This window comes from Gopherus flavomarginatus, chromosome 12 (assembly GCF_025201925.1).
Source record: "Gopherus flavomarginatus isolate rGopFla2 chromosome 12, rGopFla2.mat.asm, whole genome shotgun sequence".
Lineage (NCBI taxonomy): Eukaryota > Metazoa > Chordata > Testudines > Testudinidae > Gopherus > Gopherus flavomarginatus.
In genome coordinates, this window is record NC_066628.1 from 25590304 (window position 1) to 25604961 (window position 14658).

General features: G+C 44.7%; 1 protein-coding gene across 2 annotated transcripts; it reads left to right on the forward strand.

Moving 5' to 3' along the window:
• Positions 1-287: 287 nt before the first annotated feature.
• LOC127032458 (zinc finger protein RFP-like) lies at positions 288-14192 on the forward strand. Of its 2 annotated transcripts, XM_050919745.1 has the most exons (7): positions 290-927; positions 2519-2614; positions 3631-3861; positions 4176-4198; positions 4929-5044; positions 12648-12707; positions 13087-14192. In XM_050919745.1, the coding sequence occupies exons 1-7, from the start codon at positions 511-513 to the stop codon at positions 13602-13604; spliced, it is 1461 nt and encodes a 486-aa protein (XP_050775702.1). In that variant the 5' UTR covers positions 290-510; the 3' UTR covers positions 13605-14192. The 2 variants fall into 2 exon arrangements, with proteins under 2 accessions (XP_050775703.1, XP_050775702.1); XM_050919746.1 differs by lacking the exons at positions 12648-12707; positions 13087-14192 and adding an exon at positions 8296-9475 and having other exon boundaries at positions 288-927.
• Positions 14193-14658: the final 466 nt, after the last annotated feature.

The window sequence follows — 14658 nt, forward strand, 5'->3', positions numbered from 1 at the left end:
CTTTCTGAGCTGCTTTTCTGGCCCCTCTGGATCTGGCAGGGCTCTGCTTCCAAGCTCAGCTTGGGCCCCTGCTTTCTCCTTAGCTCGGCCCCACTCTGTCTGACCCAGGCAATTCCAGCTAACATGGAGGATGGGACTCCCCTGCCTCCTGATTAGCCTGTCCGCCCTCTCAATCAGGCTGATCTGAAGCATTGGCCTCTCCCCATTGTTTCTGGGGACTGTCAGTCTCAGAGTCCTGATTTCCCATCAACCCCTCCCCTTTCTTTTGGTGCTGGGAGTTAGCAACCAAAACACCCCCACCGAGTTTTAGTAAGGGGACAGTCAGAGCCTTATTGGCACATTTTCCACAAAGGCTTCCTGGGTTGTAATGTCAACAACTGGCTCCATCCAGCTCAGCAAACAGCAAAAATCAGTGACAGGAAGAGAAACGCCCAGTTGCTGCTGCAGGGGGGGTGAGTCTCTGAACTCAGGAAAGTGAAACTAACCCGGTCACACTGCCCAGACGGAGCCATGGCTGCGGAGAACCTCGTGGAAAATCTCCAGGAAGAAGTGACTTGTCCCATCTGTCTGGAGTATTTCAGAGAACCTGTCACTCTGGAGTGTGGGCACAATTTCTGCCGAGCCTGCATCACCCAGTGCTGGGAGGGATCCGATACAGACTTCTCCTGTCCTCAGTGCAGAGAAACTGTGCAACAGAGAAACCTCAGGCTGAACAGGCAGCTGGCAAATGTCCTAGAAATAGTCAAAGAGCTGAATTTACACAAAGCAAAAGGCAGAGGAGAGGATGGTATGTGTATGGAACACCAGGAGCCTCTCAAACTGTTCTGTGAAGAGGATCAAACCCTCATCTGTATATTGTGTGATAGATCAGAGGCTCACAGAGCTCACACGGTGGTTCTCATAGAGGAGGCTGCCCAGGAGTACAAGGTAGGGAATCATTCCGTCATGTAAATCATTCAAACTGAATTTAATTACAGGTTAATTTCATCATAACTTGCTGGTTTTATTTGATTGCTCCCTTCTGCAGCTACTGATGTAAGTGCATCGTTCACTGTATGAAAAATGATATAAAAGGAAATGTTCAGGGGAATGTGGAAAAAGGCAAAAATGAAGGCATCAAAGATAACTCATGAGATAAGGGACCTTTCAACTCATCTGAAGCTGTTAAACAATCAGTGAGGTTTAAGTCACAGGAGCTGCAGGCCAGTCTATGTGCAAGTGCTGCCTTCAGACTGGAGAAGGGGATGTTACAAGCTGTTGTTATTACTGATTTATATCACAATATTTATTTTTATTATTACTTTCATCCCAGTAGTTCCTGCAGACCTCAAATGAGATCTGACTTCCATTGTACTGGGCCCGGCACAAAACACAGCGAGGGACAATTGCTGCTCTGAACGGTTTACAATCTAACTAGACAAAACAGACAATGGGTGGGAGGGGAAACAGAGGCTGAGACAGGGGACATGACTTACCCAAACTCACCTGGCAGCTCAGTGACAGAGCTGTGAGCAAAACCCACATCTACCAAGCCTCAGGCCAGGGCACTAACCACTAGACCATGCTGCCTCCCCAGTGGCGCTGTGTGATGAAGTGTGGCCATTAGGTGGGAAAGACTCCATTGTAAGGGTGCCAGGCCTAGCAGGGAGTTGAGGTTTCTCACTGGGATTCGGAATTCCTGTGTTTCTTCATGAGGGGTTAAACTCAGAGGCCAGCCTAAACTAAACAAGGTCACTGAGCAAAACACTGTGTGGACCCTGAGCACCTTGAGGGCTTCAGACAGCGCACGTCCATGCCAAATACCATTGGGATTAGACTGGATTGCAGCAAAACTAACCTCTGGGCAGTGCTGACCTGTTCTATTGTGTATGTGGGCAAGGACCAGCCAAAGTGATTCCATTTGTCCCACAATGCAGCCTCCTCAAATATCCTACAATCCACGGTTTCTGGGCTCTTTGCTAGGAACTAAGGGGTAGCTGCCCAGAGGGCATTCCCGCCAGAAGGGTTCAGGACAGCACTAAGGCAAAACTCAACCGTTCTTAACACAAATCAGCACCTCCAAGGGGGTTTGCACTTGCCCTTAGACCAGTTGTGTTTAGTCAGCGCCATCCCCAGGGGTTCAGGACTGAAGCTGAATGGGATTTCTGAATCCAGCCCATATTTCTGGCCCTGGTGACTTCTGGGATTCATACCACTTAGTTAGTGAAAACTCTAAAAATAGGTTATTTCACATGGTGAAAAAAAAAATCCAAGAATGTGACCCCAGTTTCGTGCTGGCTTAATTCAATGGAGAAACTGGGCCAAATAATTCCCAAAAGTACAAATATAAGCTACTCCCAGGGTATATTAAGGAGGTTTCATTTCCTTGGTATCTCTGATATCACAAACCTACTAGGTTCACCAGTCATCAGTAGAGTGTTATATTGTTTATTTATTCATTTCTTTTTGTTTGGTGGGAAAAGATCACCCCACTGTCACCTGTAAAATCAAACCAACCAGAACATTTCTGTTTCTTCAGAAGAAAATTCAGACCCATTTGAAAACTCTGAGGAAAGAGAGAGAAAAGCTCCTGAGGCTGAATGTGGTTGGAAAGAAGAGAATCCAGGAATATCTGGTAGGTTCCCATTGTTATTAACCTGCAGGGACATGGTCTGGGAGGTCTCCATGGTTCTGATGAATGTGGGCTTTTGTGTGTTGTTCCATGATCATAGGGCACTATGTGTGGGTGGATGTGAGCATACACATTTAGACAGAGGACCTGAAAACTCGCCCCAGAGAAGCCCATCATCTTCCTCTTCAGAATCAAAACTTTATTTCAATGAATGAATTAATTACTAGCCTTTGTGCCTTGGACGAAAAACTTTCCAAGGTGAGCTGAATGTGCCCAATTCAGTGCTGTCTGTCTGAGCCTGCAGTTCTTTGTTGAATTATTTGTTTGGGTTTTTTTTTCTCCCCATCATCTCTGTCAATGTAGTTTTCCAATACAGTTGTTTGAACAACAAATCTTTTCATTCACTGGACATTTAAGGACAAGTATCACTTTGGGGGATACCAAATAAATTTTTTTTTCTATATTTTTGGTAAATCAAAGGCTGTTTTGTTGTCATTTGGGGTCAATTATATGTTTAATTTCAACAAAATCAAAATGCTTTTTTTGATATGCGTTTTAAAAAATTGTTTAATTGTATTAAAAACAAGGAGATTTCACTTTTTTCTGAAAATGTGGAAATGAAATGTTCTGATTTTTTCAGGTTTTTTAAATCAAAACATTTGGTGAAATTGGCATAATTCATGAATGTTTGTGTCACCAAATCTACATTTGACCTCAAAAATTTTTAATGTGAAAAATTTTGCCCAGCTACAGCGCTGAGTCCTGCCTGCTGCTGCCCTGGATCTGGATACTCAGAGAACACTGATAGCTCAACATCCTGACCTTGTCAGACAAAAAAAGGACCCTTTAAGAGAGATTGGGGCCAGATGGGAAGGTGTTAGAAAATCCTCTGCCTAGTAACCACAGGACATAGTCAAATGTCAGAAGTCTTAGAGACTGCAAAGAAAGTCTCTCTCCTGCACATGCAAGACCCCAGACCCTTCATGTACCTACCCTTCCTTTTTTTTTCTTTTTTACAGAAACAAACGCAAACCAAGAGGCATAAGATTGTGTCTGAATTTCAGCAACTGCGGCTGTTCCTGGAGGAACAAGAGCACCTCCTGCTGGCCCAACTGGAAAAGCTGGACAAGAAGATTGTAAAGATACAGAATGAAAGTATCACCAAATGCTCTGAGGAGATTTCCCGTCTCGGTGACCTGATCAGTGAGATGGAGGGGAAGTGTCAGAAGCCAGAGAGTGAATTCCTGCAGGTGAGACTGAGTTAAGTATTTCCCAGATCCCATAGTGGGACAGGACAGCTCTTGAATCATGGGTACTAGAGTCCAGCAATCAGAGGCCTCAGTATAATTCAGTGTGTGCAGTGCAGAAATGTCAGTATTTATTGCTCTTTGAAGAGTTACAGATCCCGATGTAAGAGATGGAAAAGCCCCATTAGCTCAGCTAATGAATGGCTCTGAGGCCAGGGCAGGGTCTCTTTTTCCCATGTGTACAAAATCCTATTCCTGGGATCCTCAGCATCTGCCATGTGGATCTAAGATTCTTTTTCTCATTCTCTCCCCTCTAGGATGTCAGAAGCACCTTGAGCAGGTACTGCAGCTCCTTCTCACTTCCTTTCACACTTCACAATGCTGGGAAAGTACTTGGAGACCATGTTAAAACCTCATCTTTGTAGGGTTCCACAGCAAAATGTGTGGGGCAGGTCATATTTTGGATACAAATATCTCTGATGAATTAAATCCTGAGGTTCTCACCATTTTATAGAAGAATCTGGCATTGTCCACCCTATGGAAAAGATTTTTAACCTAAAATATTTCCTAGAGATGTCACCTCCCTGGGGAACTGGCTGTCTCTGGATTATGGGATGGAATCTAGGCCTTTTACGTCTAGGGCACTAGCAACAATCATACCCAGGTCAGCAGTGATCAAGGGTCTTTCCTATCTGAAGGCTCCTATGGAGACCTGTTGTGTGCTATGAGATAGAGTGTGGGGAGTTGGTGAGTCCATCTAGTCTCCACTTGACAGATGTCTACAATACTGCAATTACCAGGCTGAATGCCAAGGAGTGAATTGGCCATGGAGATTCAACTCTCCTTTTAACCCTAAAACTGGTGTCTCCAGGCCAGAGTTGGACAACATTCATAGGACTTTTGGGGAGAAGGTTGCACTACCATGGCCTATCCTGCACCTGCTCTGTGGCTGGCAGAAGGAGAGGAATTTTAATGCCAGGCCCATTAGAGCAACAGCTTTACAAGCTTATTACAAGTGAAAATTGTAATGAGTTACTAAATTAAATATAATAAGGACTGTTTTTCTCCAGGTGTGAGAAGGGGGAGTTCCAGCAGCCGGTGGAGATTTCTCTTGAACTGGAAAAGAGCCTGAGTGATTTCGCCCAGAAAACTATTGCTCTAATGGAGACGCTGAGGAAGGTCAAAGGTACTAAGCTGAGATCAAAGAGAGGAAATCAGGATGAGTCTCTGAGCATGTGGGAAGAGATGGGCTGAGTCCAATGGTTCATAATTTAGATTATGTAGCTATTTAATACATATTGGAAGGTAGATATATACACTTCTATAACGCGGTCATGGGGAGCCAAAAATCCCTACCGTGTTATAGGTGAAACGTCGTTATATCGGGGTAGCGGTGGGAGGGCTGCAGCGGTGATTTAAAGAGCCCAGGGCTCCACAGGGCTCCACAGCATAGCCCCGGATCCTTTAAAGCACTGCCCGAGCCCTGCTGCTGCAGCCCCGGGGTAGCAGCGGCAGGGCTCCGGCAGTGATTTCAAGGGCCCTGGGCTCCCCGCAGCAGCCGAAGCCCCGGATCCTTTAAAGCGCTGCCAGAGCCCTGCTGCCACCATGCTATATGTGAACCTGTGTTATATCGGGTCACTTTATAGTGGGGTAGAGGTGTACTAGGAATTAATTTGTAAACACCTAGAGAATAACAGGGTTATAAGGAATAGTCAGCATGGATTTGTCAAGAACAAACTATGCCAAACCAACCTAATTTCCTTCTTTGACAGTGTAGCCCAGTTCTTTAGTGGTAACTGCTTATATTTCCTATTAATTCTAATTTAATGAGCTGGGGGATTACAGTAGGGTTCTAGCCCAGAATCAGGCACAACAGAATTAAGGTTAAGTCTGGTTGGGAACCCCAGAGTGCACAATGGAGACACTCACAGTGAGAGCAAAGCAAAGCTTTAACTACTTCTATTAGCAAAGAGATCTATACCACATATAAAGACAGCAAAATACAGAGATAAGATGAAATCTTGTATGATTCCTCACACAAATGCTCATTTACTGACATACTCTCATCCTTGGGAATCTAGTGGTAAGGTTATAGGCCTCAAAGCCTCAGTAAGGTTATAGGCCTCAAAGCCTCAGGCTAGCTTACTTATGCCATAGGCTAACTGCTTAAGTCACTATCTTACCGGACACAGGCCTGTAGGTTCCCTGCATTACTGCAAAGTAAAAAAATGCTGAAGCTGGCTATGGGCTATAAGTCCCCCTTTTGATGGGGTGATTTCAAATGAACCCTATCACATATATTATGATGTAGATAGTTGATTACCTGAGGGGGAGTTTCTGGTGCCAGTCTCAGTCTCCTGCTGAGATTAAGGGACCTGAGAGATTGATTCTGGCTGTGTAGTATAAATGCAGCATATGGATGCTCCAGTACCTGATATAGGTCCCATGCTTACACTTTGGATAGATTCATTTTCTTTCATCCCCCTAGGTTGTTGTTGGGTCACTTGACCCTTTGTACTTAATCTCCTGATTTTACGCTGCATGCATCCGAATACAATGAATATAACCCTATTGCAATGCCTTGAATGATAACCCATCCTTTTAACTCAATTTTTGTTTGTAATGGTGCTGCTAAGACTTCATCACCTGTATTAATCAAGTGGGTAAAAGATTGGTCAGCCTCACTGACATTATTGGTAATTTGTATGAGGTGTGTGTCTTTTTGATCCACTAAATGTTTCAAGTGTAAATTCCATGGGGGAATATAAACAAGAAATGTTGGTGTGCTTTGGACAATTAGATCTTGATAGGTTGGGTCAGATATAATAATAGTGGTGCTTTCAAATGCAGAGACAGGAGAAATCACTTTGTGCCCCATTAACATATGTTGTTTTTAGGTAAAACAGAAATATGGCTTTGTCACCTGACACGCCAATTGATCACATAGATACTTTTGGTGGCTGGTTACTACATGATACTGGCCATTTTCATCATAGGTCACCCTCTCCATCCATGTCTTCCATTTGGTCAATCTGACCTGGCACAAAGATGTGATAGGTTCTATAGCTGATCCTCTCCCTGCAGTCCACACAGGACAGTATCCATCTCAAACATATCCTATCTACAAATGTAGTGATGGCCCTTTTCTGAGCAACAGGCCACCTATGGGATTTTCCAGGTTTGGCTTTCTGTGTGATTGCACACAAAGGAGGAATGTTGATGTGTTCCTTATAGATGTTGTCTTTGAGAAGTTGCCAGGATGGGCAGAGATGGTGTCCTTAGCCTCTATTTGCCATAAGCTGGGAATGGGTGACAGAGGGTGGATCACTTGGTGATTGCCTGTTCTGTTCATTCCCTCTGGGGCACCTGGCACTGGCCATTGTCGGTAGACAGGATACTGGGCTAGATGGACCTTTGGTCTGACCCAGAATGGCTGCTCTTCTGTTCTCTTCTGTTCTTATGAAATGACTTAAGGGATGGACAACAGCCAGTTGGCTGTACACATCCTTATCTGGGTCTAGCACAGGCAAGGAGACTGTGAATGAGATGTGTAAGAACTCTGCTATGGAACAATACTAGTAAAAAAATGAGTGTCTTGACTGGTGTGTGGTGTCACAGATCCCATATGCCACATTGCTAAAGCTGGCTCTATGGGCTACAACGGTGTTACTGGTCCAGGACTGAGGGGAAGCTTTAGATATGTTGTATCGTGTTTTTAGTCAGCTTTTTGACACAGTCCTACATTATGTTCTCATAAGAAAACTAGGGAAATGGGATCTAGATGAAATTACTATAAAGTGGGTACAAATCTGGTTTGAAATCCATACTCAAATAGTAGTTATCAGTGATTCACTGCTAAACTGTAAGGGTGTGTCTAGTGGGGTACCATAGGGATCACGACTGGGTGTGGTACTAATCAATATTTTTATTAATTACTTGGATAATGGAGTAGAGAGTATGCTGGACTTAGGGATAAATGGTCATTTAGAGTTTGTCTACACTACACAGTTTTGTCAACCAATTTATGCCAACAATCAAAAACTGGTGTAATTACATTGCTTCTGCATGTTAACACAATGCTCCTTCTGTCAGCGGAGCATGTCCACACTTGATGCGCTAGCATTGACAGTGGAAGGAGTGCACTGTGGATAGCTATCCCACTTTGCTACTCGTCACTTTCTGGAGCTACAAGTTGTGGGAAGGTGGAGTGGATCACAGTGCATCATGAGTGCAAGATCCCATGACGTAGTTTTTTCCTTCCCATCATTCCATGGGATTCCAGCTGTGTTTTGCTGCACTTTAATGCCCCTCTTTACTGTGTGCCTGCCATATCTGTCGGAAAAGATGGATCCTGCCCTGCTGTGTATTGTTGAGGTGACTGTTATGGACATATCATGGATGGTCATGCAGTATATCATGAACTCACAATCTGAACAGGAATCAGAATTGCTTGATCTGCGGTGTACCATGGAAGGAAACAACACCAGATTACTTTTGTATTGACGGAATAGCTGCGCACAGTGGACCATCACATTTGGGCTCAGGAAACAAACACAGGGGTCGCACCTTCCTGGAACTGTGTGTGGAGCTCACCCCAGTACTGCAGTGCAAGGACTCCAAAATGAGGGGTACCATCTTAGTGGAGAAGCACATGGCGATTGCTGTGTGGAAACTGGCAACTCCATACTACTACTGGTCAGTCATGAATCAGTTTGGAGTCGGGAAGTCCACCATTGGGGCTGCGTTAATGCAAGTATGCAGGGCCATTAATCACATTCTGGTTCAAAGGACAGTGACTCTTGGCAATATGAGTGAAATAGTGAATGGCTTTGTGGCAATGGGATTCCCTGACTGCGGTGGGGTGATAGATGGACCATCTTGTGACATAGTACATCAATAGAAAGGAGTGTTGCACTTCTTTATGGTGTTGCAGACACTTGTGGATCACCATGGGTGTTTCACTGACATCAAAGTGGGGAAGGTGCGTGACACATGCATCTTCAGGAACACTGGCCTGTACAGAAATTTGCAGTCAGTGGGGGATGTTGAAATGCCCGCAGTGATTCTGGGAGACCCAGCGTTCCTCTTAATCCTATGGCTCATGAAGTCTTACATGGGAAAGCTGGACAGCAGCAAGGAGCACTTCAATAATAGGCTGAGCAGGTGCAGAATGACTGTAGAATGTGCATTTGGCAAATTAAAAGTGCACTGGCCCTGCCTTTATGACAAGTTAGACCTAAATGAGGAAAATATTCACATGATCATAGCAGCCTGCTGTGTGCTCCATAATATTTGCAAGGCTAAGGATGAAAAGTTTCCCCAATGATGGAGCACAGAGGCGGATCGCCTGGTGACTGATTTTGAGCAGCCAGATACCTGAACTCTTAGAGGGGCACAACAGGGGCTATTCGAATCCAGAAGGCTTTGAGACAACATTTTGACAATGAGCACCAGTAATATGTCTCTCTCTATACAGCACTCTACCATGCTTTGCTAACTTGCCACCATGCATGAAAGTAGCAATGATTCCTGATTCGGATTTTTACTCAGCAAATGATCAGATTGCCACTACGTATTACTACCAGCAGCAAACACCATGTCTAGGAAACAAATAAAGATTGGTTATCTTTCAGAGAGTTTGTTTTATTAAATACCTATTAACAACACACACAAAAGGCTTTGTGGGAAGGGAGATAAGAGTGCATGGCAGTGTAGGCTCTCATAGCTGTGTGTATATCCAGCTATCATTTTGGAAGCTGTCTGAGGAGTGGGGTACCAAGATGGGCTGGGAAGTTGCAAGGAATGTGTGGGAGGAGATTGGGTTGGCATGGAAAGCAGTTCTGTATTGGCTTCAAGGCTGGGGGGGGGGCGGGGGAGAGGTGAGGGTTGAGCATGGTTAGGGACTTCAGCATCTCTGTTTTCTCCTCCATCATGTTTATCATCTGCTTCTGGCCCTTTATAATGTGCTCTTCATTCTCCTTACTGTCCTGCCTCACTATTTTAAATTTTTCCTTCCGGGTCTCTCTCCAGTCCCTGTGTTCTCTTTTTTCAGCCTCTGAGTATTGGAGTGTCTCTTGGAACATGTCCTCCTTACTCTGCCTTGGCTGAGGCTCTGCTGATGTATAGGGGATTCCCGTGAAGGCCACATCTGTAGAAGCACAACAAACAATAAACAGAAGCATGATTGTTAGTTCACACATAGCATTGAATCATTGTAGTAAAATACACCTTTTTTTACATACAAATTACTTTCTCACTATCCCCAGGCAAGCACACATCTCAGTGAGCACCCTAATCATGGTGAGTTTGGCCAGAGGAAGGGCTTCAAACCAAGTCCCTACTCTACTCGCCTGTGTGCTGCTTTGGTCCCTGCACAAGTGATTGCCGATTGGCATGGGATGGGAAAGTTTCCTTCAGCGGGAGAAGGAACAGAGCAGCTCTGCCAAGGAACCTTCGGCAGAGGATTGATGAGTACCTCCAGGAAAGTTCCTAGAGATCTCTGTGGAGGATTCCCATGAAATCTCGATGTACATTAACACAGTTCTGCTGCACTGCTTAGCTGCACAGGGGAAAGTGGAGCACACGCAAACACAGCTAATCTTGTACATTTCTATCCCTTCACCCACTTCTAGAATTCACAGAGAAAAGGAGAGCTCTGCCTCATATAACCAAGCAGTATCAACTCAAAAAGGTCATTTTCCAAAGCTCTCCTCTCCTGTATCATGCATGCCAGAGCCAGACTGCTGGGACTGGCTAGACCCCTCCGGAGTGGAAAAGAGGTCCTGACTCGCTGCACCACTGGACGGACCCTGCTGTGTGCTCCACATTGTTTTCCAATTCAAACTCCTCATCCACAACTTTGTCCTTGGGGTTGAGTCTACTGTCCACTGCCTGCAGTCCCACTAAAGTATCCACGAGGTTCTTGGAGGTGGAGATGGGGTCACTGCCAAGGATGGCAGCCAGCTCCTTATAGAAGCAGCAGATCTTTGGCATAGCACCAGAGCAACGGTTTGCCTCCCTTGCCTTGTGGAACTCCTGCTCAGCTCCTTTATCTTCACTTAGCACTGATCAGTGTCCTGTTCGTAGCCCTTTTCCAGCAAGCCATGAGAAATCTGCCTACAGGTATCGAAGTTCTTATAGCTGGAGTGCAGCTGGGACTGTACAGCCTCCTCACCCTACAGCACCAGCAGATCCAACAACTCCGGTGTACTCCAACTGAGAGAATGTTTGCTGCATGGAGCCACCACGGTCAGCTTGGAAGATGAGATGTGAGCTCTCTACGCCGAGGAAACAGGAAGTGGAATTTCAAAAATTCCCTGGCCTTTAAAGGGTGTGTACCTGGGTACAAGGCAGCAGAGTTCAAACTGCTGACCAGATCAGTCAGGATGGGCATTTTGGGTAACCTCCTGGAGGCCATTTCTAGCAACGTAACCAAGCGTGATGTCTACACTAACACTTTGTTAATAACTGTGTCACAAAAAGCTCTATGCCTCTCGTCAAGGTGGTTTTATTTTGTTGGCAAAGCAGGAGAGTTTTGTTGGCGGAAGGAACATTGCAGTGTGTACACCTCCACTGTTTTGTCAATGAAACCTGACTTTTACTGACAAAACTATGTAGTGTAGACAAGGCTTTACACTAAAAATCACAATATATTCAGGTTGTTTCCAGTCCCAAGAGATCAGTGACTTACCCCAGAACAACAGATTAATGCTTTTTAGTCATTTGACAGCCTTATTTTAAAAGTAACCATTTGTTCTCAATACTACTCACTATGACTTGAATCTTGATTCTGTACAGTGCTTGTTTTCAATAAGTGCCATGTGTCAAGCAGCACAGTGACCTGAAGTGTAACTGCTACACTGGTGTGCACTGTTTCTTTAGAAGCAGCGAATCTGTGAACACTAGGAGTGTCCAGTGAACCAGGGGATGGATGCTTCAGGGAGATGCTTACAGGGTTTGAGGGTAGCAATGAGCCAATCACTAACGTGAAGTGAGGACAGCAGGGCCTGCGGTGCCCAGAGGGCAGTGCTTATGTTGCCTATGGCTAGTGGAGTTGGGAGCTGGCCCAAAGCAGGTGAAGGTACGGCTTCTCCTGGTAAAGCATGTGGCAGTGAAGTGCTTACAGCCCTGGATACACCTGGGAAATATCACAAGAGGCTAGTGGCACAAAGGTGCAGCAGTGTCAAGACCGCAGGACTTCTCTGTCATGTGCCAGGCCTGTATTGGCCTCTGTAACCATTGAATAGGGAAATCAAAAACTGTCCCCTTCTATCCGTTTGCCAGTGCAGGCATGAGTCTGGCCTATTGAGCCAAACCTCTTCCAGCCTTAATTTCCAAATCTGTGCAATATTTTTGTTGTTGTTCGTATTTCAATGGACAACAAGGGCCACGTTGTTCTGAGCTCTGTACAGATGCTGAGCATAATAGTCACACTAAGGTTTTTGCAGGATCTAGGTCTAGGTCATGACAAAATGCAATAGGAGAATGAGACAAACCAACCAAGGGTTGGAGGGGAAGGATGAGAGAGCAGTAAACATCTCTTAGAGATTGTACCTCCTAGGATGGTTGAGAGACTTAATGGATATTGATTCCATTGCTGTGAGATGCCTGAATGAAAGAGAAAATGGAAGGTTTCAGACTCGATTGTATCAAAGACCTATGTGTGTCTCTGTCCCTCTCTGTCTGTTTCTGTGTCACAATTAAAACACAGTGATGTGAGTTAAGAGTGGAGATGTTGTTATAAATATGACAACATAAAATCTCATTGATTTTATCTTTTTCCCCTGTAGATATTCTGCCAATTGAACTGGAGGAGAAAAAAGAGAATACTCTAGGATCACACAGACAGGGTAAGATTTCAAGATGGAAAGTATTTTTCAGTTATGAGAAAATTCCCATGAAAATGTTTTCTTGAACTTGTAGCTAAAGTTACCAACCAAATCAATGCTGACCATGACACAATCAGCCCTAAAAATAAAAACATTTCTAAGATGCTCCCAAGTTGAAGTCAGACAAACAGTCCAACACCAACCTTAACTCTGAGTTCATGCCCACACCAATGAACATAAACATTTCTCACTATCATCCAAATACCCTTAACCCTGACCCTGGGATTTTCATAGATATCAATACACATTATATATTTTTAAATTCATAGGAATGAGTGGACAGGCCACTCACCTCAGGGCTGATCTCTGGCTCTAATACTCTGCTTCCCTCTCTCCCCAGTGAATGTGATTCTGGATCCAGACACGGCTCATCCTGAACTCCTCCTCTCTGAGGGTCAGAAAAGTGTCAGATGGGGAGACAAATGGCAGAGACTGCCCAACAATCCCAAGAGATTTGATACCCTGGAGTGCGTGCTGGGCTGTGAGGGATTCACATCTGGGAGATACTATTGGGAGGTGGAGGTGGGAGGTGAAATAATCTGGGCTGTGGGGGTTGCTAGAGAGTCTGTGAGGAGGAAGGGATTGATCTGCTTTAACCCTGAGTGGGGGATCTGGGCTGTGGAGCAGTGGTGGGGTGAGTTCCAGGCTCTCACCTCCCCTAAAACGCCTCTGCCCCTGAGCTGGGTCCCCAGGAGGATCCGGGTTTGTCTGGACTATGAACAGGGGCTGGTGACATTTCTGGATGCTGATAACAATGCCCCAATCTTCACTTTCCCGCCGGCTTCCTTCAGTGGGGAGAGAATCCACCCCTGGCTTTGGGTTCAGAGTGAACAATCACAGCTCAGACTGTGTCCCTGACACTTGAAAAAAACATCCCCCTAAGGACCCTGAAATCAACCTCTCTAGCCTCAGACACCCTAATCTCTATGATCCTGGAGAACTCTTGTCTTTCTGAAAACCTTCTATGATACAATTAATTTGTATGACTTATAAGGCTTGGTGGGGCCTCTGAATTGTTAAACTATAAAGACCAAGGTGCTGCTGAAATGGAGAAACCAACCACATTGCTCCAAGATTTGTGCAGCCTGTTTGTCACTGGCCTGTGTGATCCTTGAGGGGTATAGCTGACTGTAGGGGTTAGAGGCTGTCAGATAGGAGCTCAGAGAGTGGGAGAATGAAAGTGAAAGGAAATGACAAGGAGAGACATGAGCCAGGTTGACAGACAGACTGGGAAATGCTACTCAACGTGATGGTGTCATTCATTACATAATCCTTCTATTTCATTCACTGATTCATGAAAAGTGGAGCCCTTTTAATGCCTTGAAACATTTCTGCAAATTTTGCACTTTTCCTCTATTCTAACCATATATAATCACTCTCTAAGTGACTGAAGCCCTCATTTTTTTGTAAACTGAACATTTTTAATAAATATAAAGTTTTTTTCTGCTTAGTGTTTTCCACTCTTTTGAGGGAGCAAGGAGGTGCAGAGGATTTGATTCACCACTAACTAAAACACAAGTTAGGATGAAGGTGGGGTACACTTTATGGTGGAAGTTAAGTGGTTTAATTAAGGGGCTGTAGAGCTACCACCCTCTATAAAATGACCAACTTATGAAACCCATGTGGCTATGTATATTCCTTCTTAAAATGGTACTCTTTAAAAGAGTCTGAAATAGAGCTTGTGAGGCTATTTTGGGGTTATTTGGACAAGAGGTTCCCAAGACATACCGCCCAAATTCTCTGCTTTTATCATTTTCAGATTTTTTAACATTTTGTTTTAGAATTAGGTATAGCAGATTTAGATTAAATCTCAGGAAAAACTTGCTAACTGTAAGAACAGTAGGACAATGGAACAGACACCTAAGGAGGTTGTGGAAACTCCTCCGCTGAAGGTTTTGAAAAGGAGGTTGGA